The 26694-nt window shown below is 46.5% G+C and overlaps 1 protein-coding gene across 1 annotated transcript in view; it reads left to right on the top strand.

Moving 5' to 3' along the window:
* Positions 1-26694, top strand: part of MECP2 (methyl-CpG binding protein 2) — a 69026-nt gene that overhangs the window by 32097 nt on the left and 10235 nt on the right. The window contains exon 2 of the mRNA XM_023540772.2: positions 25981-26328. Within this exon, the coding sequence (XP_023396540.2) occupies positions 25981-26328 (348 nt within the window). The remainder of the gene's footprint in view (positions 1-25980; positions 26329-26694) is intronic.

The raw sequence follows: 26694 nt of genomic DNA, 5'->3' as shown, positions 1-26694 counted from the left end.
CATCCACCTTCTAGTTAGCAGCCAAGCACTTAACCACTGTGCCACTGGGGTTCCTGTTGTTGTTGATAAGAGAGGCCAAATAGAACACAGCCCAGTCTGCTGTTGTGCCATCAGCTTCTCCTTGGCCAGCAGGCACGGGATTGTTAATGGGTTAATAAATTCTGCAGTCGTGAGTCAGAAGGCACACACACAGAGTAATAGGTGGGGCTCAAGTTTGGGCTGCTTTTGGGGAATTTTCAGTTATCAGAAAACACGGGAGAAATGTATGAAGTCTGAGTGGTACTCACAGTTCATCCACTTCGTAAAGGTGGTTACTTAACAAATGTCTAATTTAACAGTGTGATTTCCTAACAGAGCTCTGCAGAGCAGAGGAAATGAAATGGTGATGGCTGTCAGGGGCCTTTGCAGTTGACCCAGGCTTCATATTTGTGTGACAGCAGTTGTGTTCTGCCAACAGGTGTGCTGCTTAACGTGCCCATGAGAGTGGCCTTGGTGGATTTCCACTTGACAGTTTGGGAACCTTAAGAATTGATTATGGAAAAGAGGCTAATAGTGCCCACCTTATCTCGTGTCCCAGGAGACTTGACCACTTTCTCCTTTGTACCCTCGCTAGATCCCCTTCAGATAGCTCTGGTAGCCCCTCTAGCCAGACAGTGGTTTTTGGCATGTTGCTTATTCCCTAATGGGTCACAAGCTTCTTGAGTACAGAGATCTCAGCTGACTGCTCCGGTGCTCTCCCTCATAGCATAGCCCTTGGCTGTCAGAGGTACCCAGTGACTGCTGGAATAAGGAAGGAGCAGTGGGCCAAGTCCCCTTGGATCTCTGAGGGAAGCGTAAGAGCCAGCGTTGCTCCTGGCATCTGGTCATGGCCCATGTGTGGGCCTGGTATCTGTTGACCCATCTCATTCCATAGGCTTGTTCTACTTGCTTCGCTTCTAGGTGGGCCTGTTAGGTTCCTGGAGCTGCCAGAGCAAAGGACCACACACTGGGTGATTTAAAACACCAGAAGCTTGCTCTTACATAGTTCTGGAGGCTAGAAGTCCAAAATCAAGGTGATGCTCCTTCTGAAGGCTCTAGGGGAGAATCTGTTCCAGGCCTTTCTTTTAGCTTCTGGTGTTGCCAGCACTCCTTGGCTTGTAGACACATCACTGCAATCTCTGCCTCCATCATCACATGGAATGTATATGTGTCTCTTCTTGGTTTAAGGGCCCGCTGTGCTCCAGTATGACCTCATGTTAACTAATTACATCTGCAACAACCCTGCTTCCAAACAAGGGCACATTCTGAGGTTCTGGGAAGGACATGTATTTTGGGAGAAGTCGTTCAGCCCAGTGTACTGGGTATAGTTTGGGGTAGAGCATTTTCTATTCCCTGGCTAATCAAACTTTCTGAGTCTCAGCGATTGAAATAATGTGTTTTTGTTCTGGTCAGGTTATGACAACTGCAAGCGTAAAGGAAGTGATTTGTCATCTGCTGTCATAGGAGATGGCGTGTTGAGTAATTTTTTGAAAACGTTTTTATGTTTCTGCAATGAGGTGAGTTTTCTCTGAATAAGTAATAGTGGGAGCTTATTACACAGAAGAAAGCACATGTGTTTTAGGTAGTGTATTCTGAATTATCTGGATTTTTGTCTCTTGAATTCATTTATAACCATCCAAAGACTGGTTTTTTAGCCATTGGAAGTAGATGAAACAATTTCAGAAGGTATTGTGTCATTTTTCAGTAGTTGGAGTTACAGTGATTGTGGTAGATAATTTGGTGAGAAGCCATGTTGTGGGTGAGTCTCACAGAGGGTATGTCATGGACATTTTGTTGTGTTTTGACTTCCAGTCATCATGAAAGCTTCTTTGTTATAAAAGAATTCCCCCATGGTGTGGCAGGTGGACCCTAGTTTCCACTTAAGAAAGCCCAGACGGGGCTGAGCCTAGCAGTACATTTTTTCTCTCATGTGACATGACATCTGGAGGTAGCTGGCCGTGGCCACTGCAGTGGCCCCATAAGTATCCAGGACCCATGGCTCCTCTGTCCTTTTGCTCCATCATCCTTAGTGCGTGAATGCCATCCTCAAGGCTGCCTCATGGTTGGGAGATGACAGTTACAGGTGAGAGGAAAGAGGGTAATACGGGGGAAGGGCAGAAGGACACTTGCCAGCCCAGCCCTGCAGGCCCATTCAACAATTCCTGGTTTACTGGGGGACAGACAGCCCCAACGCCTCAGGGACGAGAGCAGCAGTCATTTATTTCTTACCCATGGGTCTGGGTCAGCCACAAGATGGGGTTCAGATGTGTTCTCAAGCTTGTTGTGCCAGGACCCAGGCTGGGGAAGCAGCTACCAGGGACAGTCTCTGCTTGGCAGAGGTCAGGAGCCCCAGAAGAGGAGCAGAGACAGGAGGCCTCTTAAAGCCTCTGTTGGGGACCAGCATGCTGTCACTTCCTTCCCCATCCCAGCAATTGAAGCAGGACATGTGCATAAACCCAGAGCCAGGGGCAGGAGCAGCTGGGAGTGGAAACTGATGAGCAAATAAAGCCCTTTGCTGCCATCTTGTTGGCCAGACCATCATCACCTAGCTGTCCTTGGAGGCTGGGAAATACTGTGTTTTAGCCAAGCACAGACTCCCGCTAATAAGGGAGGTAGAGAGCCTGGACTGTGGGTAGCCTGCCAGCCGTGCCTGCCCCAGGAGAACAGGTACGGGATGGTGATGATACCTGGGTTTGGCCAAACCCTTTGGGACCTGGACACTTTAGGGACGGTGAGGGCTTGGTAATGGAGACAGTAAAGCAGCAGTAGCGGCTGATGTCCAGTGATGAAGTGGCCGTGGCCCCCAGAGTGGGTGTCCGACCAGACGGCTGCTTTGTGTACTGGCTTGGCTGTGTTTTCAGTTGTGCAGCTGTGTTTCTAAGCCAAGTTCTCTAGTCTTCTCTCCCTTTTCAGACATGCTGCCAAAGAATTCCTTTTTGATTGGAGTTAGCCACCGTTGGTTTCTGTTGATTGTGACCGAGGACTCTTGACAAAACGTGCAGGTGTGGACCACGTAAAAACGTGCTTTCGCAATGTGCTCTCAAGTGGAGTGACCCAAGTGTAGGCTTTTCACGCCATGTGGCCTTGGAATTCATTCCTGAGTCTTTAATCTACTAACCTTCTTGATTGGATGTACATCCTTTTAGTAATGGAGTAGTAATTTAGGAGCACTGGTTGCAATTCAGGGCCCTGCTGGAAAGGGGGTGCAGAAGGAGGCCTCACTCAAAGCACGGTGCTTGGCACGCTGAGGCAGCTGAGCAGATGTTTGTCGAATGGATGAATACTCAGGTGGTAACTTCTTGGAACCCAGAAGAGGGAACCGTTTGAGTTAGAAAAACAGTTCTGCTGTAGGCCACCATCCAGTGCTCATTCTAGGCTTCATGTTTCTACAAGGAAAGGTGGAAACGCCTCTGACGTGGGCTGTGGGTACAGTTGTCTGGGGCTTATTCAGTAGAATTTATTGCAAGTGCACTGGGTCAGAGTTTTTAATTTCCTTCTCAGTCTAGACTTGAATGCAAAAGTTTTGATTGTTGCTAACTTACCAGTAGTCACCACTGCTGAACAAAGGACATGAACAGGAAATTCATAAAAGGAAATCCAGATGGCTAATGAAGATGGGAAAAAAGTGCTGCCTCCGTGGTAATCAAAGAGATCCAAATGAAAACAAAAAAGATGCCATGTCACCTTCCAAATTAGGAGAGATTGAAAGGGAAAAGAAGAAAGAAAGGAAAGACCCAGTGTGGCCAGGGGTCAGAGCTGCCCTCTACCTGCTCCCCACGCTGCTGTCCAGCCTCCGCACCACAGCTGAGTTAGGCACATTTGGATTTAGTTTTGAACATGCATCAACTCGAGTGACAGCTCATCTTAGTGTCCCTGCTGCCCTGCTCTCCAAGCCCCCAGGCCCCTCTGCAGGGTACCGTCGTGGCCAGGTTCTTGGACGCAGCCTTGGAGATGCTCTAAGCACTTACCTCTAAACCGACCTTCGTTTTCCTCAACTGCTTGTGTCAGTGTGGAGAAGGTATGTTTTTCTAGGAATTTGTCCATTTTGTCTAAGTTGTTGAATTTCTTGTCACATGAGTGTTCATATCATCATTTTTTCATCTCTGCAGCATCTGTATCTGTGTCTCCTTTTTCTTTCCTAAGACTGTTTATTTGTGCCTTCTTCCTTTTTTCCTTCTTCAGTCTTGCTAGGAGTCTTGTCAGCTTTATTAGTCTTTCAAGGAGCAAGCTGTTCTGTATTAGTGTATGTTTGTTTTCTAGTTCATTAGTTTTTGCTTTTATCTTTATCATTTCTTTTACTTCCTTGAAGTACAGTCTTTGTCTTTTTAACGTCTCAAAATGTAAACTTAGGTTTTTGATTGCCAACCAGCCTTTTCAAATGTAAGCACTGAAGGCTGACCCTCCAGTATTCCTGCAGCTGAATCCAGCAAGCTTTGATATATAGTCTTGTCGCTTTAATTCAGTTCTAAGGGTTTTTAAACTTTATGATTCTTTTTTGATCCACAAATTACTTAGTTTTCTTTTTTTCATTTCCAAGCGCATTGGTTTTGTTTTTCTCTAGTTACTTTTTAAAAAACCCAAATTCTAACTAAACTGCACTGTGGTCAGAGAACTTGGTCCACGATCTGTGTTGATACCCATTCGGTGACTGCTGGAACAGGGAGTGTGGCCTCCAGTTGCTACCTCAGCCCTAATAATTGTGTTGTGAACATATTCTATATTCTTGCTGTAATTTTGTCTACTTGATTTGTTAATTGCCGAGGAATGTGTGTGAAAATCCCCTGTGAGGATGGACTTGTCAGTTTCCCTGTTTTCAGGTGCTTTCAAGATTAGAAATTGTTCTCTCTTCCTGGTGGGCTGACCCTTTTATCATTATAACTGATAATGCTTTTCCTTCATCCACTAACATCTCCTTCATTACTAAGGTGGTGTCATATGCCTTTTCTTTTTTCCCACTTCTTCAGGTTTTTATTTTGTATTTTTCTCCTGGATAGAGTTTTAATTGCTGTTACATGGTGTATACATAATATTGTACCCTGCTTTTTCCCCCGTTATGAAAAACTATTTCTAAACATCCTTTGAAAGGCTGCCTAATATCTATCCATCATGTCGTCTAGTGTATTTTCTTCTGCAGCCTCCTATTGACTCTTTATCCTTGTCCATGCCAGCCTTTCCACAAAAGTAGCTTCTAGCTGCAGTCCTCCCCAGTGGTCGGCCCTGGATCTGCATCTCTGCTGGTTCCTGCCCTGACAGCCTGCTCTGATCACAGAACTAGCAGCAGCAGGGCCTTCCTCCGAGGCCAGCCCTCCCAGTGCTGTGCTAACTCACCCACTCTGCACAGCCCCCTGGCGAGGTAGGCTCAGTTTCTACCCACATTTTTCAGACGGGAACTGTAAAAATGGTGTGGCGGAGGTATCGTCTGACCTCCTCTAACTTCACAATGGAGGAGGAGAATCAAGACTGATTGCTGTGAGGCAGAGGTCAGATACAGCCTCCTCTCGCCAGCCCTTTTTACCAATTCTCATACCAGCCCTCCCTCCCACGGCACTCTCTGTGTCTCTACTGAGTTCGATAATTTGTTGCAATGGTCACACACAACTCACAGACCATACTCACAGTTAGGGGATTTATAAGGGAAGTAACAGGTTACAATTCAAGTTCAGGAACGCTGAGGATACAGTTCTTTGATCAGGACAGCCTCTTCTCAGCTATGCCTGCAGGCAGGCCTCTCTCTGGCCCTTCGGCCTCTGCCCTGCTTGGTCAAGTGTTACAAAGTTCTGTTAGCTCTGCCAATAAGCGCCCTGAGGCATCCCACTCTGCCAGCAAGCCTTGGCCCAAAGGCGCACAGCACTAACTCTGGGGGTTGACAAACCCAGCTCCACCAGGTGCCCAAAGGCACTCAGCTTTCTTGCTCTTCTCACTCCATGGGCCAGGAAGCCCACTGCGCTGCCTCCTGCTGGTCTCCTGCCTCTGCTGCCACTGTTTTCTGCTGCCACTTTTCGCTGTCTTCTGTGTTACAGCTCTCTCTCTCTCTCTCTGTCTGCCTCTCTGTCTCATACTTCCAGGAGTTTCTCAATGCAGCGATCCCGGGTCCAAAGGATGTGCTCCATTCCTGGCTCTTCTTTCTTGGTGGTGGTTAGATCCTCTCCTCCTGCCTCTGGTTTGGCTCATTTTAAGCCTAGTGGGATGGCGAAACTGACGAATCCCCTTGTTAGGGTTCCATACACCTTATTTGCATAGTCCCACTCAATCATTGCTTGTGAGTAACAAAGGCTATGGCTAGAAAAGCCACATTAAGTAATTCATTGCACCGCCGGCTACCCCCCTGGCTCTTCTAGCCACTGGCACTTTCATACTTGAAGGATTAACTTCCCCCTCCCAATCGTTTTACCAGTCCAAAACAGTCATTTACAATAAAGAGCCCTAAGGGTGAAATTACTCAGGTACCAGCCACTCAGGTCTGCTGCAGGTGTCCATCTGATCTGGTCAGATTCTCCAGAAGTCATGTGTCTTCATCCTTTCTGGCCACTGATAAAATTTAACTGAGAGAAGATTATTCCCTTGTTCTGTCTGTCTGTCTGTCTCTCTCTCTCTCTCTCTCGAGGTATCAGCATAATGTTAGCTTGCACCTGCTGCGTAACCCATTTGTTCATTCCTGGAGTTTAGCAAATTCAAGTATTTATCTTACCGGACCTCTCTCTGGCATTTGAAAATGTTCATTTGCTCCTTGATACTCCTCCCTGCCGAAAAGGAGAGTTAAGCCAGGTCCTGTTGTTTGACCCTGTTTCCATATCCTTGTCCCTCCCGTGTACGGAGCTGTATGTCCTGCATTCAGGCTTCATACCAGGCTGGGTGGGCTTCTTATCAAGCAGGTCCAATGACGGTAACATGACCTGTGGATGCATGTTTCCCCCCACTCAGCCAAGTCCATTGAGAGCAGTGACGGCCTCCACTCACCCATAGAGCCTCCCATTTTGACCTTGGGTACAGCACTCCTTACAGAGTGTTGTTCAGCAAGTGACATTGGTAGCCAGGATAGAACTGGGGTGGAAGGTGGAGAGCAGCAAGTAGTTGTAGCTCCATGCTTTACCCTGAGAGCTAACACTTTTCACTAAGTTTGTTTGCATTCCTGAATTTAAAAAATAAATACACCTGAAATGTAGACGCTAAACACTAGAACCTAAAACTTAGTTCAGCTCAAGTGCACCATAATTTTTATCCCACCAAATAACAGTTTCTTGGATGTCTGCAAATTGTTCCTCTTGGTATACCTGAATTTGATAAGTGATCCTGGGAGTACAGAGAAGTCAAGGTCAAGGCGTGTCTGCCAAAAACCATCTTAGTTTGAACTACTGAATATAAATGAATTCCTGTCTCTTAGTTCCAGGAATCTCTGATCTTTGCAGAGGGATTGTCACGTGTCTAAAGGAAGCCGGGGTGCTTTCAGTGGCTGCTTCGGGGCGCTGTCCCATATTCCTGGGCTGGGTGGGTTGGTTCCGTGGCTGTGGCTTGGGACCACTCTCGACTCTGCGGTTAGGCTGGCTGTCTCCTGAGACTCCCAAGACTCCCGGTCTGCCCGTGAGTCCACAGTGAGTCTTCTTGGGGTTTCATCGAAGATCCCATTGGGTGGCAACAGAGAGCACTGAAGGGGAAGTAAAAAGGAAATAACCCTTGCTTTGCTTCTTTCATGGTAGAAAATAAGGAGCATTAGGAAGAATTTTTGCCCTCTCATTCTCCTCAACCCACTGCTTACCCTTTAAAAAAACAACAACAACAAAAAAAAAAACCCTGCCATAGAGTCTGTTCTGACTCATGAGACCCTGGTAGTACAGCTGCTGACGAAGAAGTTGGCAGTTCAAATCCACCAGCCGCTCCTTGGAAACCCTATGGGGCAGTTCTGCTGTGTTCCATAGCGTCACTCTGACTGTTTGCCTTAAAAAAAAAAAATTTTTTTTTTTTGCCTTAGCACCTCTAAAATAAGATGGTTGGACCAGAAGACCAGACAGCCAAGCCCCATGTCTTCTGCTCTCTGTTACAGTTGCTAACAGCACCAGTCCTCCAGCTAGAAACTCGAGAGCCATCTGCCTTGCCCTGCCCACATCCAGGGAGTCACCTTTGAACTCTGTCTCCAGCCTCTTCTTCTTCTACATCCCGCCACCACCATGCTAGTTCAAGCCTCACCTCTCTCTAGGACTCCTCCAGTAGCTGGTGGGTTCTGTTGTTTGTAGCCAGCACGTACTCTCTAGGGTCACGTCTCCCTCCTGTGCTTTAAACCTGCGAGTGACAGTGACAACTGTCCATGAAGGCTGACATCATGGTCCCTCATCTGGCCCTGCCTCTCTCTTTAGCCTCTTTGCTGCTCCTTTTCTCACCGGCTTACCCTCAGCTACTTAGGGCTGCTTCAAGCTCCTCCACACACTGCCCTGCTGCCCACGTCAGGCCTTCACACCTGGTTCCCTTGCCTAAAGCTGCCATCTCTTTTCCTTTTCCTCCCCATCTACCTCCACATCCTGCTGACTCTTTCAGACTCAGCTTTCCTTCCCTGCCCCTCCTTACTCTCCATCTGAAAAAGCACCATGTGACCCTTGTGCTACTCGGTTCTCCAGCCCCACTGACTCCCTGTCACCACCTCACTTACTGCCCCAGTGGTCCTTGTGCATTGAGGACTGAGTGCCAGGCCCACAACTTTTTTCTATCTCTCCCTGTCCCTGCCATCCCACCAGTGACCGCAGTACATGTAGGTATCTCCCTGACCCCTCTGCTCCAGCGGCCTCAGCCACCCACTGCCATGTTCACGCCCTGGGCTTTGTCATCATTTGAGACAGCTCCACCCGCAGAGCTAGAATTCAGATATCTCAGTCCATGAGGAGAACTTCCTGTCCCTCCAGCTGGCGTGATCTGTGACGACTCCGTGCTCGCTCGCTCTCTCAGACTTCAAGTTTCCCTTCCTTTATGAATCATCCTACCACCATATTAACGTGCATTAGACTTTTCCATCTTAAACCCTCCCTTCATTTCATAGCTCTTTCTGCTCCTATCTAATTCTCTGGCTCCTCTTTAGCAAAGCCCTTCCTGGAGTATCTGTACTCACTGTCTCCACCTCCTTTCTTACCCCCACTCTGCTCAGCCAACTCCTCAAAGGCTTTCTTCCTCTCATTCCATGAAACTGTCTTGTCCTGTCCCCAGTGAGCATCCACATAGCCAAGTTGTGTGGCCAGTGGTGAGTCCTCCAGTTCCTGAAAATGTTTCCTTCAAACATTTTCCTCTTGTACCTCCTGGGACCCCTCACTCTCCTGGTATGGTGTACACTGGCTTCTTTTTTTTTTTTTTTTTGCCAACCTCACATCTGCACCCACTTCTGTGTTTGGGAGAGTCTCCCCTTTAGCTTATGAGCGGTTGGCAAACTACGCCCGGCCCACAGCCTGTTTTTGTAAATAACGTTTTATTGGCACACAGCCACAACCATTCTTTTACATGTTGTCCATGGCTGCTTTCTTACTGCAGTGGTGGAGTTGAGTAGTTTTGATAGAGACTATGTGGCCCGCAGTACCTAAGATATTTACATATTTACTATCTGGCGCTTCCCAACAAAAATTGGCTGAGCCCTGAGAGGGTGTGGGCGTGTGACCCTGGCACTGCCAGTCTAATACACCTGCTGCAGAGGAGCCCTGTCTCACTGCCACAGCTGTGAGAAGGACGAGCTCCTGGGGTGCAGGGTCCATGGGACTAGCGCTGGCAGAGGCTGTGTATCTGCATGCGACCAGTTTGGTAGCAGGAAGTGGGGTATTGCTCCTGGCCAACTGGACTCCATCCTGTTTCTCCAACCCTTTAGGGATTCTCTGGGCCACCCAGTAGCCTTTTAATCAAGCTTTTTTTCTGCTTAAATCAGCTACAGTTGATTTCTGTTGCTTACAACTAATAATCTGGACAGATACACCTGATGTTCCTTCCATCTCACTGACTGTTCTTTCTCTTCTCCTTTGCTGATTCTTTCTCCTCTTCACAACTCCGGATAGTGAAGTGAGAGATCTGCACTCATGCCTCAGGTGCCACATTCAGTTGCCTCGCTCTTCCAACCTCCGTGCCAAGACTCTATCCAGGCCATACTGCTTCCCCGAACTCAAGACTTTTGTATATCCAGCTGCCATTGAGACCTGTAGAAGGTTAAATATCTAAAACATACAACATGGAATCCAGAGCTCTTGATCTCCCACCTGCCCTACGTCCCCTACACTGCACGTGCTTTCTTGTCCCTGATTGCCCCAGGCCAGCCACCAACATTTCCTGCTGAGCCTCTTGCCGTAGCCTCACGTGACAGACACAGAGGTCACTGCATGGACCCTCGGCGTGAATGCACTTGGCAGGCTCCACCTGCCAGCTTCAGTGGGCTCAACTGTGAGAGGCTCCTTACCCAAGGTCCTGCCTTTCCCAGGGCAGCCCACTGGTGACTGAGCCAGGGGGATACAGAGCCCCCTCCCCCTGGCCATTTCTGCCCAAGGTGGGACTCTGCCAGGCACTCCTTGCTCCAGAGCTCCCAGCCAGGTGGGCTGAAGTTTTGTCAGGCCTGTCGTGCACTTTGACCTTTTCCTCTGCCCAGGTATCAGCCCCTGGTACACATCTTGCCCCCTGGGCTGGCACTCAGCGTCTTCTTTTGGAGAGCCCAGTCTGTGGCACCTCAGGTCTTCTTGCTTTCATCTTGTTCCCTCATGCCCACCCCCTACATCCTGTACATCTTCCATACTGTTAGAGTGAGTTTTGTAAAAATGAGCCTTTTTTAGAAGTCACTTCCCTGATAAAAACCTCCAGGGCCTCCCGTCCAGCTCAGAATAGAATTCAAAATCTGCCCAGAAGCAAGGCTGGCTTCCTGGACGTGCCACCTGTACAGTCCCTTAAGATTTACGAGAGCTTGTGTTTGGTGTGATGCTCTGCTGTCACCATCCTGAAATTCTTAATTTTGACCAAGGGGCTCCCGTTTTTATTTTGCATTGGGCTCTGCAAATTATATAGTTGGGCTAGAAAAAAAATTTTTTTTTTTTTTTACCTAGAAGGCTAGATATAACCTGGCTCCTACCTACCTCTGTAACCACATCTTTTGCCGTTCTCCTCCTTGCTCGCTTGCTTCCAGCCCACTCATCTGTTTGTACAGGAAAATGCCAAATTGTTCCTAGTGTCAGAGTCCTTGCTCTTGCTGCTCCTTAAGAGGCCTGGATCCCTGTGCATGACCTGCTTCCTCACTCCTCATTCAGGTCTGTGTTCAAGTTCACCTTCCCAGAGTAGCCACTTTGAGCTTTCTGGCCCCTACCCATCTCTCTGACTTGTCTCTGACCTCTGTGCTTTGACCCCTCACCTCCCCCACCCTCACCTAGTAAACAGCTGAGCCAGGATTTGAGTGCCCAGGCAAGCTGGCTCCTGAGCCTGCTCTCTTCACCACTGCACCAAGCTGCCCTAGAACTTTGTAGATAATGTGCGTGGTCTTCTGATGTTTCCCCCTTGGAAGTCACATAGTTTTTCCTGCCAGAACGCCTGAAGAATTCTTTCTTTATCCTTGAAGCTGAGTAGGTTGACTAGAGTCTGTCTTGCCATTGAGCACTCTTTATCAAATTTTCCCAGGAACACGATGTGTCCTTTGAAGCTGCAAATACAGTTCGTCTCCATTTCAGGTCAGTTCTCTCCTAATAGATCTTTGATGGCAGTGTCCATTCAGGGACACAAATTATCCTTATGTTGAATTGTCTTTGTCTCTCTTCCGATGCTATTAGCTTTGCTCTAATTGCCTTAGCTTTCATCTTTTTCTTCTGCATTCACTGTGTTTATCTAATTTGATTTTCAGCGATGTATATTCTGTTCCTGGCTGTTTTTAATGTATTTATTTGTTTCATAATGATGTGTTTTGGTCTACAGTTTGTTCCTATAGGTTGGGAATGTGCCTTTTCATCTTATTGTGTTTCATCGTCTCATCTTTGAGCTCTTCTGTTGGGAATGTGTTCTTATAAAGTTGTAAGGAATTTCCTTCTTTTCCTTGAGGTGTATTTTCTTCTCGAACAGAGACTTTGCTTTCAGGGGCCGTCTCCTTCCCCGTGTCTCTCTTTTTTCTTTTTGCCATACATGTTTGCAAACTTACCGTGTCAATTGTTTTCCTTTGGGCTCTGGCTTAGATGGTTCTGTGCAGTTCTTATGTTTGCTTTGATAGAATGGGGATTCTGTCTTCCCAGTCTCTTGGCATTTCCTCTCTGTGTTCTCCCTCTGGCTATCATGTGAGGGCTGGTTGTCTGGGCGTTGGAGAGAATTTGGATACTGAGGGGAGCTGCAGCTGGGTAATCTTTGTCATTATCTAGATTCTTCTCCTTGTTGTTGGAATTGGGTGAAACGTCTTATACCAGAGCTAATTCTAGCTGCCCGAAGGTTATGTGTGCCCTCCTCATTGCAATGGGGAAGCCTCAAGCTCTGGATGTTTCCCTGCATCTGTGTGTCCCTGAGAGTATACACTGCCCAGTGTGGGCTTGACTCACTGACCGCCTTATCTGATTCTCTCGCTCTACCCAGCAAGATTGCAGTTTCTAGGTCTCAAAGGAAAAAGCGAAGGACACGCACCCAGGTGCTCCTTTCCAGCTTGCAAGCTGAGAATTCTCAGGATATAGCTCATGAGGAAGGTTTCTGGGGGCAGGGGCAGGCCTAGGAGCTCAATCTGGCAGCTACATTTTCCTCTAGAATCGTTCCCTGGGCTGCCAGTTCTTGAAGCATCCTGATTTCGAGAATGGCCCCTCCCATCTTTTGATGACTTCCTTCCTTCACATTCCTTCTCCCTGCTTTTGTTTGTTTCTCATTTGATTAGGGATTGGGAGAGTGAAATTCATTGAGGACCCTTGAATCTGCCATTTGAACATAATTCTTTAATCCGTGTGTAATCGATTCTGTCGTGTGATGTGTGAGCAACAGTTGGTAAGAGGTAAGTTTTGATAGGGCTGTAAGGCATGGCCTGGGTTCCCCCCCTTCGGCTTCCTCTTCTTACTTTCTCTGGCTATTTGCAGATGCTTATTCTTCTAGGTAAATGTCAGCTTCAAAGAAAACCCATTTGGGATCTTGATTGGAGCAGCAGTAATTCAGCCCTCCCATTCCCTTTTCTACCGACTATCCATACATGAGAAAGTTACCGATTTGTTTATATTTGTTTGCCGTCAACCATGTTACTTAACTGCTCAGCCAATACCCCAGAGTTGTTTTTGGGAACAGAAGTTTTATCCCCTGCTGGTCACTCGTGGCTTTCCAGGCAGTTTGAACCTCTTTTGGCAGAAGCTGGGGTGGGGTAGAGGTCCAGGGTCCTACTGGGGAGGTGGCCGAAATAAGTGGAATCTCTGTCTCTGCCTGTACCTAGACCCATACGTATACCTCTACCCATTACAGTCGTACAGAGGTACCTGGAGTGCTGCAGCCCTTCTCTGCCCCTCCATCACTGTCAGGAACCTCTCAGCAGTGCCAAGGGAAACAGGTCAGCCCTGTAGTGGCCTCTCCACATAGGGCACTAGTGTGCTTCCAGGTTCCCCCGACTTGCTACCGGCAAATTGCCCTGTTTGCCTGACCTTAAAGACTTTCTAGGGTTTTCTTGGGGCATCCTGTCCACGTAACTCCCTGATGGGTCCCTGCTTCGTTCATGCTAAATCGTGGCAGAATTGTGTGAGCAGTATTTCTCTTAGATTGATCCCAGTGGCACCATATCCACCAGAAATCTCGCAGAGTTTCTAGGCCATTGTAGAAATGTTGTGGTGTGATGTTGTCAGACCTCCTCACCTGACTCCACAACGGGGAGGAGAGAAGATGAACATCAGCCCAAGACTGATTCCTCTGAGGTGGAGGTCAGACACACCTCCACCCTCCAACCTTTTTACCACTTCTGACACCAGCCGTCCTTCCTATGGCACCCTCTACTTCTCTGCTGGGTTCGAAAATTTGTTGCAGCGGCCATACACAACTCACAGACAGTGCTCAACAATTATGGGGTTTATTAGGGAAGTACCAGTTTAGAACTGGGGATCCGCATCAACAGGCTACAGCTTGGAATCAGGATCAGGAAGCATTTAGGCAAAGTCTCCCTTCTTCAGTGTAGGACAGCCCTCTCGGCTCTTCTCGGCCATGTAGGGGTCCTCTTGGCTTCTTGAGGACAGGCTCCTCTCGGCCCCTTCAGGACAAGCCTCTTCTCTTGGCCCTTGGCCTGCCCTCTGCCCTGCTAGGGCAAGTGTTACAGAGCTGTTTGAGCTTTGCCAGTAAATGCCCAGAGGCACCCCACTCTGCCAGCAAGCTTCCTGCCCAAAGGCACTAAATGAATAATTAATTTCTTTCATAAGGATCAGCACCAGGCTGGTTCCTATGAGGCAGAGGTTAAAGATGTCCTAAAGGTCCACCTTTTCCAAGCTGCTGTCCCACTCCATCATCTCTAACATCCACTACTCCCTCTCCCCTCAGTACTCTCCCTCACGTCTTTGGGTTCCCTAATTCACCGCAACGCCTCCTGGAATTCACACACTGTACAAAGGAAATGGCTCATACACTTGTGTAGGCCGGCAGGTCCCAAATATGTGGGTCTGTGGCTGCGGGGGCTGACGCTGCTGGCTTACAAGGCTACGGAAGCTGGAGAATCAGGTCAGATGATAGGCTGTCAGCCCACGGGGCTGTGGAGGCCAACAAACCCCAGGATTGACAGGTCAGACAGCAGGCCTCGGGCCCAAGAACCAGAGGTCACTTGATCACAAACTAGACACAGGATCCATATGGAGAGAGAGCCTGCCAGGTCATCCACACATATATCTTAGATGCAGGCCATCCCCCAGGGAAGGGCGTAACTTGAGTTAAGAGTGGGACTTGAGTCCTGCCCTCCTGCTAGGCTGTGACACAAGACACACCCTCCACCAGTCCTGCCTCATCAACATGTAGAGGTCAGAATCCACAACACATAAAATGGGGGACAGCCACACAACATGGGGAATCATGGCCTAGCCAAGTTGACCCATAACCCCAACCATCACAGGTTCCATATACCTTGTTTGCGTAGTCCCACTCAGTCATTGTGCATGAGTCACAAACACCATGGCTAGAAGGGCTATATTAAGAAATTCATTACACCGCAGACACACAGCTCTCTCGCTCCATGAGTCGGCTTGCCTCTTGTAGCTGTCTCGTTTGATAGGTCGGGAAGCCCACCACACCGTCTTGTACCGATCTCCTGGTTCTGCTGCTGCCTTTCTCTGCCGCTCTTGCCGCCACTTCTTGCCATCTCATGCTTTCTCTGGTGTTAAAGCCCTCTCTCTTGAGTCTAAAAAGTTCTCAGTGCAGGGACCCCGAATCCAAAAGACATGCTTTCTTGGTGGTAGTGAAGTCCCATCTTTCCACCTCCGGAATGGCTCATTTTAAGCCTAGCAGGATGGCAAACTGACCAATCCTGTCATTAAGGTTCCATTCATCTTATTTATATGATTCCACCCCCGCAAGTGTTCCATGTACCTTATTTGCATTGTTAGCAAGCTGTCTGATCCCCTTGGTGGGCCACAGCACCTTTTTTTACATACTCCCACCACGTCACTGAGCCGGAGTTCCAAGACCATGCATGGCTAAAAGGGCCATGTTTAATTCACTGCACCACAGATGTTGATGGCAGCGTTCTTGTTTTCCAACAATAGTAAAGGTATTTCCCCATTTGTCTACTCTGTGGTCATTCCTATGGGATCAAGGTGAAGTCAGAATGTGGGCTCAGTGGCCACCCTTGTCACAAAGCAGAAGTTTGGCAGGCATGTGGACGAGACACAGCGGCACTAGGGAGAGGCAAAATAGTGAAAGTGAAGACAGCCCTCGGAGTTACTGATGAGATAATCACATAAAGTGAATGGCCCTGAGCTTCCTCCCTTCACTAGATATCTCTTTTTATTTTTCCCCAAAATGTTGCCTCCATGTTGAAAATTCATTTTGTCAAAAATTCTCTTCTTCAATAGAAGCAGCCAACACTTTGATAAGTCTGTAAAAACATATACATGAAGTATACAAAGGTAGGAAAAAAAATTATCAATAGGAAACTTTAAAAAGGAACCACTAGTGAAATAGAAAGGAGTCCTGGTGGTGAAATGGTTAAGAGCTTGTTTCCTAACCAAAAGGTCAGGGGTTGGAACCCACCAGCAGCTCTGTGGGAGAAAAGACCTGGCGATCTGCTTCCATAAAGAATAAAAACAAAAAAACCAAACCCAGTGCCGTTGAGTCGATTCCGACTCATAGTGACCCTATAGGACAGAATAGAACTGCCCGATAGTTTCCAAGGAGCACCTGGTGGATTCGAACTGCCGACCTCTTGGTTAACAGCCATAGCACTTAACCACTACGCCACCAGGGTTTCCTCCATAAAGAATACAGCCTTGGAAATCCTATGGGGCAGCTCTGCTCTGTCCTATAGGTTCACTGAGTCGAAATCGACTCGACGGCACACTAGAACAGTGAGGTAGGAGGCCGGGTGAAGGCTATCACAGAAGCCAGAAGAAAGTGTTTCCAAAGTGGATTATTTGGTGCCAAGCCATTCTGCGGGGAAACAGTAGTGTCTTCCACAGATGGTGCTGGGACAGCTGGATCTCCACATGCAAAAGAATCAGGTGGAACCCTGACCTCATACTATATACAAAAACAACTCAAAACAGATCAAAGACCTAAATATGAACACTAAACTCTAAAGCATTTAGAAGGAAATGGAGGAGTAAATCTTTGTGACCTTGGAGTTGGGATAGAATTCTTAGATACGACACCAAAAAAACAGGCAATCAAAGGAAAAAATAAGTTGGACTTGACAAAAATTAAAAACTTTTGTGCTTCAAAGGATACCATCAAGAAAGTAAAAAGTAAACCCACAGAATGGGAAAAAATATTTGCAAATCATATATTTGATAAGGTTTTCGTGTCGAAAACATATGCTCTTTTAACTCAATAATAAAAAGACAAATAACCTAATTAAAAAATAGGCAAAAAATCTCAATAGGCATTTCTCAAAAAATATGTAGATAAATATATATACAAATGGTCAATAAGCACGTGAAAACAGGATCAACATCATTAGTCCTTGTTAGGTACCCTTGAATCGGTTCTGACTCAAACAACAGGATGAAACACTGCCTAGTCCTGTACCATCTTCACAATCATTGCTGTGTTTGAGCCCATTATTGCAGACACTGTGTCAGTCTGTCTCGTTGAGGGTCTTCCTCTTTTTCGCTGACCCTCTACTTTACCAAGCATGATGCCCTTCTCCAGGGGCTGGTCCCTCCCGATAACGTGGCCACACTACGTTGCTGTCCTCACTTCCAAGGAGCACTCTGGCTTTATTTCTTCCAAGACAGACTTGTTTGTTCTTCAGGCACTCCATGGTGTATTCAATGTTCTTTGCCAAAACCATAATTCTAAGGCGTCAATTCCTCTTCGGCCTTCCTTATTCATTGTCCAGCTTTCACATGCATATGATGCGATTGAAAATACCATGGCTTGGGTCAGGTGCACCTTAGTCTTCAAGGTGACATCTTTGCTTTTCAACACTTTGAAGAGGTCCCTTGCAGCAGATTTGCCCAATGCAACGTGTCTTTTGATTTCTTGACTGCTGCTTCCATGGCTGTTGATTGTGGATCCAAGTAAAATGAAATCCTTGACAACTTCAATCTTTTCTCGGTTTATCATGATGTTGCTCATTGGTCCAGTCGTGAGGATTTTTGTTTTCTTTATGATGAGGTGCAATCCATACTGAAGGCTGTGGTCTTTGATCTTCATTAGTAAGTGCTTCAAGTCGTCTTCACTTTTAGCAAGCAAGATTGTGTCATCTGCATAATGCAGGTTGTTAATGAGTCTTCCTCCAATCCTGATGCCCTGTTCTTCATATAGTCCAGCTTCTCTATGCCAAGAAATACGGAAGACAGCTTCCTGGCCAACTGACTGGAAGAGATTCATGTTTATGCCCATTCCCAAGAAAGGTGATCCAACCGAATGTGGAAATTATAGAACAATATCATTAATATCCAACGCAAGCAAAATTTTGCTGAAGATCATTCAAAAACGGCTGCAGCAGTATATCGACAGGGAACTGCCAGAAATTCAGGCCGGTTTCAGAAGAGGCCGTGGAAGCAGGGATATCATTGCTGATGTCAGATGGATCCTGGCTGAAAGCAGAGAATACCAGAAGGATGTTTACCTGTGTTTTATTGACTGTGCAAAGGCATTCGACTGTGTGGATCAGAGCAAACGGTGGATAACATTGTGAAGAATTGGAATTCCAGAACACTTCTAATTGTGCTCACGAGGAACCTTTACATAGATCAAGAGGCAGTTCTTTGGACAGAACAAGGGGATACTGAGTGGTTTAAAGTCAGGAAAGGTGTGCGCCAGGGTTGTATTCTTTCAACAGATGAATGGATAAACACAATGTCATCCATTCATACAATGGCATATTACTCAGTCATAAAGAGAAATGAAGTTCTGATACATGTCACAAGGTCAAAGAACCTGGGAAACATTATGCTGTGTGAAGTTTTGGATATGAAAGGACAAATCCTGTACAATGCCACTTATATGAGATATGTAGAATAGGCAAATGCGTAGAGACAAAAGTTTATTAGTAGTTTCAGCGGCTGGGGGAATGGGGAGTTACTAAGTTGCTAAAACGTGGATGAACATGGAAACCATGATGCTGAGTGAAATAAACCAAACACCAAAGGACGAATATTGCATAATCCCACTTACATGAAAGACCTAGATTAGGCAAATGCCTAGTATCAGAAGGCAGATTAATAGTTTCCATGGGCTGGGGGAAGAGAGAATGGGGAGTTAATGCTTAAAGGGTAGGGAGTTTCTCATTCTATGAAGCCACCGTATCCCTGATAACAAAACCAGGTAAAGACACCACAAGAAAAGAAAATTGTAGACCTATATCCCTCATGAATGTAGATGTAAAAATCCTCAACAAAATTCTAGCCAATAGAATTCAACAACATATCAAAAAAAAAAACAATTCCCCATGACCAAGTGGGATTCATACGAGGTATGCAGGGATGGTTCAACATTAGAAAAACAATTAATGTAATCCATCACATAAATAAAACAAAAGACAAGAACCACATGATTTTAACAATTGATGCAGAAAAGGCATTTGACAAAGTCCAACACCCATTCATGATAAAAACTCTCAGCAAAATAGGAATTGAAGGAAAATTCCTCAACATGATAAAGGGCATCTATACAAAGCCAACAGCCAACATCACTCTAAATGGAGAGAGCCTGAAAGCATTTCCCTTGAGAACGGGAACCAGACAAGGATGCCCTTTATCACTGCTCTTATTCAACATTGTGCTAGAGGTCCTAGCCAGAGCAATTAGGCTAGACAAAGAAAGAAAGGGCATCCAGATTGGCAAGGAGGAAGTAAAATCATCTCTGTTTGCAGATGACATGATCTTATACACAGAAAACTCTAAGGAATCCTCCAGAAAACTACTGAAACTAATAGAAGAGTTCAGCAGAGTATCAGGATACAAGATAAACCTACAAAAATCAGTTGGATTCCTCTACACCAACAAAAAGAACATCGAAGAGGAAATCACCAAATCAATGCCATTTACAGTAGCCCCCAGGAAGATAAAATACTTAGGAATAAATCTTGCCAGAGATGTAAAAGACTTATACAAAGAAAACTATAGTACACTTCTGCAAGAAACCAAAAGAGACTTACATAAGTGGAAGAACATACCTTGCTCATGGATAGGAAGACTTAACATTATAAAAATGTCTATTCTACCAAAAGCAATCTAAACATTTAATGCAATTCTGATCCAAATCCCAAGGACATTTTTTACTGAGATGGAGAAACAAATCACCAATTTCATACGGAAGGGAAAGAGGCCCTGGGTAAATAAGGCATTACTGAAAAAGAAGAACACAGTGGGAGGCCTTACTTTACCTAATTTGAGAACCTATTATACCGCCACAGTAGTCAAAACAGCCTGGTACTGGTACAACAACAGATACATGGACCAATGGAACAGAATTGAGAATCCAGACATAAATCCATCCACATATGAGCAGTTGATATTTGACAAAGGCCCCAAAACAGTTAAATGGGGGAAAAGACAGTCTTTTTAACAAACGGTGCTAGCATAACTGGATATCCATCTGCAAAAAAAATGAAACAAGACCCATACCTCACTCCACACACAAAAACTAACTCAAAATGGAACACAGACCTAAATACAAAACCTAAAACGATAAAGATCATGGAAGAAAAAAATAGGGACAATGTTAGGAGCCCTAATACATGGCATAAACAGTATAGAAAACGTTATAAAGAACGTAGAAGAAAAACTAGGTAACTGGGATCTCCTAAAAATCAAACACTTATGCTCATCCAGAGACTTCACCAAAAGAGTTAAAAAGACTCCCTACAGACCGGGAAAAAGTTTTTAGCTATGACATTTCTGATCAGCGCCTGATCTCTAAAATCTACACGATACTGCAAAAACTCAACTGCAAAAAGACAAATAACCTAATTAAAAAATGGGCCAAAGAGATGAATAGACACTTCACTAAAGAAGACATTCAGGTAGCTAACAGATATATGAGGAAATGTTCACGATCATTAGCCATTAGAGAAATGCAGATCAAAACCACAATGAGATTTCATCTCACTCCAACAAGGCTGGCATTAATCCAAAAAACACAAAAGAATAAATGTTGGAGAGGCTATGGAGAGATTGGAACACTTCTACACTGCTGGTGGGAATGTCAAATGGTACAACCACTTTGGAAATCTATCTGGCGCTTCCTTAAAAAGCTAGAAATAGACCTACCATACGATCCAGCAATCCCACTACTCGGAATATATCCTAGAGAAATAAGAGCCTTTACACGAACAGATATATGCACACCTATGTTTACTGCAGCACTGTTTACAATAGCAAAAAGCTGGAAGCAACCAAGGTGCCCATCAACAGATGAATGGATAAATAAACTATGGTATATTCACACAATGGAATACTACGCATCGATAAAGAACAGTGAGGAATCTGTGAAACATTTAATAACATGGAGGAACCTGGAAGGCATTATGCTGAGTGAAATTAGTTGCAAAAGGACAGATATTGTATAAGACCACTATTATAAGAACTTGAGAAATAGTTTCAGAAGAAAACATTCTTTTGTGGTTACAAGAGGGGGGAGGGAGGGAGGGTGGGAGAGGGGCATTCACTAATTAGTAGATAAGAACTACTATAGGTGAAGGGAAAGACAGCACACAATACAGGGGAGGTCAGCACAATTGGACTAAAGCAAAAGCAAAGAAGCTTCCTGAATAAACTGAATGCTTCGAAGGCCAGCGTAGCAGGGGCAGGGGTCTGGGGACCATGGTTTCAGGGGACATCTAAGTCAATTGGCATAATAAAATCTATTAAGAAAATATTCTGCATCCCACTTTGAAGAGTGGTGTCTGGGGTCTTAAACGCTAGCAAGCAGCCATCTAAGATGCATCAATTGGTCTCAACTCACGTGGAGCAAAGGAGAATGAAGAGCACCAAGGACACAAGGTGATTATGAGCCTAAGAGACAGAAAGGGCCACATGAACCAGCGACTACATCATCCTGAGACCAGAAGAACTAGATGGTGCCCGGCTACAACCGATGACTGCCTTGACAGGGAGCACAACAGAGAACCCCTGAGGGAGCAGGAGAGCCATGGGATGCAGACCCCAAATTCTCATAAGACCAGACTTAATGGTCTGACTGAGACTGGAAGGACCCCAGTTGTCATGGCCCCCAGACCTTCTGTTGGCCCAGGACAGGAACCATTCCTGAAGCCAGCTCTTCAGACATGGATTGGACTGGACAATGGGTTGGAGAGGGATGCTGGTGAGGAGTGGGCTTCTTGGATCAGGTGGACACTTGAGACTATGTTGGCATCACCTGCCTGGAGGGGAGATGGGAGGGTGGAGGGGGTTAGAAGCTGGTGAAAAGGACATGAAAAGAGAGAATGGAGGGAGAGAGCAAGGCTGTCTCATTGGGGAGAGAGTAATTGGGAGTGTGTAGCAAGGTGTATATAAGTTTTTGTGTGAGAGACTGACTCGATTTGTAAACTTTCACTTAAAGCACAATAAACATTATTTTAAAAAGAAAAGGGTAGGGAGTTTCTCTTTGAGGTGATGAAAATACTCTGGAACCTAGATAGTGGTGATAGTTGCACAACGTTGTAAATGTACTAAATGCCACTAACGGTAAATTTTATCTTATGCATATTTTACCACAATAAAACGATTGATCAAATGCCCTCCGAACATTTAGCTGACAACCTTCTACATGGCTAATAGCCTGGTCCTCAAACTCTTTGAACTAAGTTCCTTTCTGACTGTCGTGGTTACTGTGTCGCGGACTCCAGAGCTGGCATCCCGGTCGGCTTCCTCCAGTGCCTGCGTGCCAGCCAGTCTGGCCAGCTACAACTTTGCACAGGCGATGCAAAGCCTGCTTTCACGACTTAAGGTAATTGGTTAATTCAGCAGCTGTTTTATTGGGCTTTTTAAAACTTCGGAGAGAATTCACATACCGTACAAGTCACTCCTTTAAAGTGTGCGATTCAGTGGCATTAACTGCATTCACAGTGTTGCACAAAATAAACCCCATGCCCATTAGCAGTCACTCCTCCATCTCCCCCTCCCCAGTCCTAAGCAGCTACTAATCTCTGTTTTGTCTCTTTAAAGCCAAACCAAACCTGTTGCCCTCAAGTCAGTTCTGACTCATAGCAACCCTACAGGACAGAGTGTAACTGCCCCATAGGGTTTCTCTGAGCAGCTGGTGGGTTTGAACTGCTGACCTTTTGGTTAGCAGCCGTAGCTCTTAACCACTGTGCAACTGGGGCTCCTCTGCCTCTATAGAGTTACTTATTTTGGACATGATATATAAATGGAATCATGCAAGATGTGACCTTTGGTGTCTGACTTCTTCACTTAGCATAGTGTTTTCAAGGTTCGCCCATGCAGCATGTATCAGGATTTCATTTTTCTGTCCTTTTTGTGCCATTTTAACCACTTTTAAATGTCCAGTTCAATGGCATTAATTACATTCACTGTGTTGTACAATCTCAACTGATACTCCGTCAATTCCTGGAGCCTTGTTTTTCGCCAACGCCTTCAGAGCTTTTTTTTTTCAGAGCAGCTTGGACTTCTTCCTTCAGTGCCATCGGTTCCTGATCATATGCCACCTCTTGAAATGGTTGAACATCGACTAATTCTTTTTGGTAGAATGACTCTGTGTATTCCTTCCATCTTCTTTTGATGCTTCCTGCGTCTCTTAATATTTTCCCCATAGAATCCTTCACTATTGCAACTCGAGGCTTGAATTTTTTCTTCAGTTCTTTCAGCTTGAGAAACGCCGAGCTTCTTCTTCCCTTTTGGTTTTCCATCTCCAGCTCTTTGCACATCTAATTTATAATACTTTACTTTGTCTTCTCGAGAGGCCCTTTGAAATCTTCTGTTCAGGTCTTTTACTTCATCAATTCTTCCTTTTGCTTTAGCTGCTCAACACTCAAGAGCAAGTTTCAGAGTCTCTTCTGACATCCATCTTGGTCTTTTCCTTCTTTCCTATCTTTTCTTAAGGACCTCTTGCTTTCTTCGTGGATGATGTCCTCAATGTCATTCCACAACTCGTCTGGTCTTCGAAGGGTCACTAGTGTTCAGTGCATCAAAGCTGTTCTTCAGATGGTCTCTAAATTCAGGTGGGATGTACTCCAGGTCATACTTTGGCTCTTGTGGACTTGCTCTGATTTTCTTCAGTTTCAGCTTGAACTTCCATAGGAGCAATTCATGGTTTGTACCTTATACCTTAAGGAAGGGAGGGGGTGAGGGGAGGGCGGTGGGAGCACTGTCTTAGTTCTCTAGTGCTGCTATAACAGGAATATTTTTTTCTTTAACAAAGAAAAAAAATTTTTTCTCACAGGAGGCTAGAAATCCAAATTCAGAGTGCAGGCTGTAGGGGAAGGCTTTCTCTCTCCGACTGCTCTGGTGGAAGGTCCTTGTTTCTTCTGAGCTTCTGCTCCTGGACGGTCTTCATGTGGCTTGGCATCTCTCTTCCCCATCTGTGCTCTGCTTACTTGTTTAATCTCTTATATCTCAAAAGAGACTGACTGAAGATGCATCCTACAGTAATCCTGCCTCATTAACATGACAAAGAAAACCCATTCAGAAATGGGATTAGAACCAAAGGCATGGAAGTTAGGATTTACAGCACATATGTTGGGAGGACACAATTCAGTGTATAACAATCACTTTTTTCCTCTTTCCTCACATGTTTTCATTTCTCACTGTTGGGGTAGCCATCACTGGGGCTCTCTTCAGTCCCCTTTGTGACCACAGCTGCGTGGTCTGGAGAGCGTGGCACCCTTGTGCCTCTGGGGAATGTGCTGCTCCGCGCTCAAGACCAAGCACTGAGGACGTAGGCCACCAAGGTGGTGCCTCATCAAGGTGGTCCTTGGATGTTTGTGTGGGCAGAACTGCCCTTTGAACCATCAAGGGTTTGGGTCCTTTACTCCCTCCACTAGGAAAAGGAGACTCTTGGAGACTTCTTTGGAACCTGTGTAGTCTGTACAGGTCAGACTGTGCTGGCCGAGGGGCCGGAAGCTCTTGGGGTACTGAAACCAGGCTTGACGTCCCATCATGGAGCCACTTCTCATTTGAAACGCATATCCAGAGACTAGTTCCGAAGCCAGGTTCTTTTCCTCTTTCCTAGTCTCTACCCTGGGCAGCGTTTGCTCTCGGTGACGAGCTGGAAAGTGAAACTGTGCCTGGTCAGCTGCAGGCTGAGTAACCATATTGTGTAGGGTTACCTTACCTCCTCCCTAGTATGGGTCACGGCCCACACGTCATATCCTTTTAAAGCATAAAGAGGTCATAAGTTCAAAAACCTTGAAAATACCTATTTACATCCCAACCTTGTCCTTCTTGAAAACAGAACCTCGCTAATTTCCTTCCACCCCTTGGTTGTATTTAACAGGCATTCCTTGTGGCCTGTGGTTTGTCCTTGGCCCCATGGTGTTAAAATTATTTGGGGAGTATAAACGAGAGCTCCACAGAAGCCAGACCTTTCCAGGACCCAGGAAGCCCCCTGTTATTCAGGGTGTGAATCATGTTGTGAGTTGTGTGAAAGTGGGGAGTCTAGTCTGTCCGCGACTGCAAACTAACTGGAAGGTTCTGGGCAGCCTTTTTCTGGGCTTGCTGTGCTGCTGTCATGCCCTCCTTTCCCATCCTTTACACATGGAAGTCTAGTAAGCCAGTCCCAAAGGCTGAACTGGTCGGCCACACCTAGTTTATCAGGACCCAAGACTCAGAAATGTGTGTTCTTGTGACATGCACTGGTTGAGTTTCCAGTTGGTACAGCCAGAGCGTGCCCTGGTCCCCTTCACTGCCCAGTCTCCCTGGAATAGATGAGAGGGGCAGTGACTGGCAGAGATGCGAGCCCTACGGGCCAGGAGGATTCTTGGCTGAGGACACAGGGCAAGAATGGTCTTGCCCTTGCCATTTTTTCATGTCTGCTGCTAAAGGGTGCCTGTGATCCTGAGGCCTCTGTACACCGCCTGCAGATGACCGCTTTGTGACCTGGCCATAGAGTATCCTGGCAAAACACTGGCCCCAGGGTGCAGGAAATTGCCAAGGCGGGATCTGCTCCCATCAATGGAATAGGGGGCTGTCTTCTGTCCCAGCAGGAAGGCGGGTAGGGAGGGCTGTGGCCCTCTCCAGGTGCGGAGTCTTGGGAAGGAGCATCTCATGACAAGGCAGACCAGTCTGGAGTTGCTTCCTTCTTGTACCAGAGCCCTGGGCAGCAGTTAGAGACTTGCTCTGTGCTGGGCACCCCCCCAGCCTGCCTGACGGTGCTGACTTTTTCTGCAAACTGATGTGTTCTTTGTGATACTTACATACTTGTTTAATACTTCAGGGAAGAAAAGTCAGAAGACCAAGACCTCCAGGGCCTCAAGGATAAGCCCCTGAAGTTGAAGAAGTTGAAGAAGGATAAGAAAGAAGACAAAGAGGGCAAACATGAGCCTGTGCAGTCTGCCCACCACTCTGCTGAGCCAGCTGAGGCAGGCAAGGCAGAGACGTCCGAAGGGTCAGGCTCTGCTCCGGCCGTCCCAGAGGCCTCTGCGTCCCCCAAACAGCGGCGCTCAATCATTCGCGACCGGGGACCCATGTATGACGATCCCACCCTGCCTGAAGGTTGGACACGAAAACTGAAGCAAAGGAAATCTGGCCGCTCCGCTGGGAAGTATGACGTGTATTTGATCAAGTAAGTAAGAGCAGCTCCTGTCTCTGCGGGGTCTGGAGGGCTGCGAGGGTTGGGGGTGGGGCAGGTGCGCAGAAACTGGTGGGAGTGTGTAGCCCCGCCTCCTGGGGCGAGGCAGGCCAGGCCTTAAATAAGTCCAAGGCCAGACCACCAGATGTGTTAGGTCTGTGTCCAGAAGGCCAGGACACAATGCCCACCAGATGTGTTAGAAGGCCTGTGTCCAGAAGGCCAGGACACAGTGCCATGCTCTGAGTTCTGTGCCTCATGTCCTCCTCACCTGGAAAATGGAATAACGAGTAGCAGTAGACCCTACCCAAGGGGTCCAGTGAGGATCCAGACAAAGCCCTGGAGAGTACAGAGAGCAGAGTC

Source organism: Loxodonta africana, chromosome X, assembly GCF_030014295.1.
Source record: "Loxodonta africana isolate mLoxAfr1 chromosome X, mLoxAfr1.hap2, whole genome shotgun sequence".
In the NCBI taxonomy this organism is placed as follows: Eukaryota; Metazoa; Chordata; class Mammalia; order Proboscidea; family Elephantidae; genus Loxodonta; species Loxodonta africana.
This window is presented reverse-complemented; position numbering and strand designations above follow the sequence as displayed.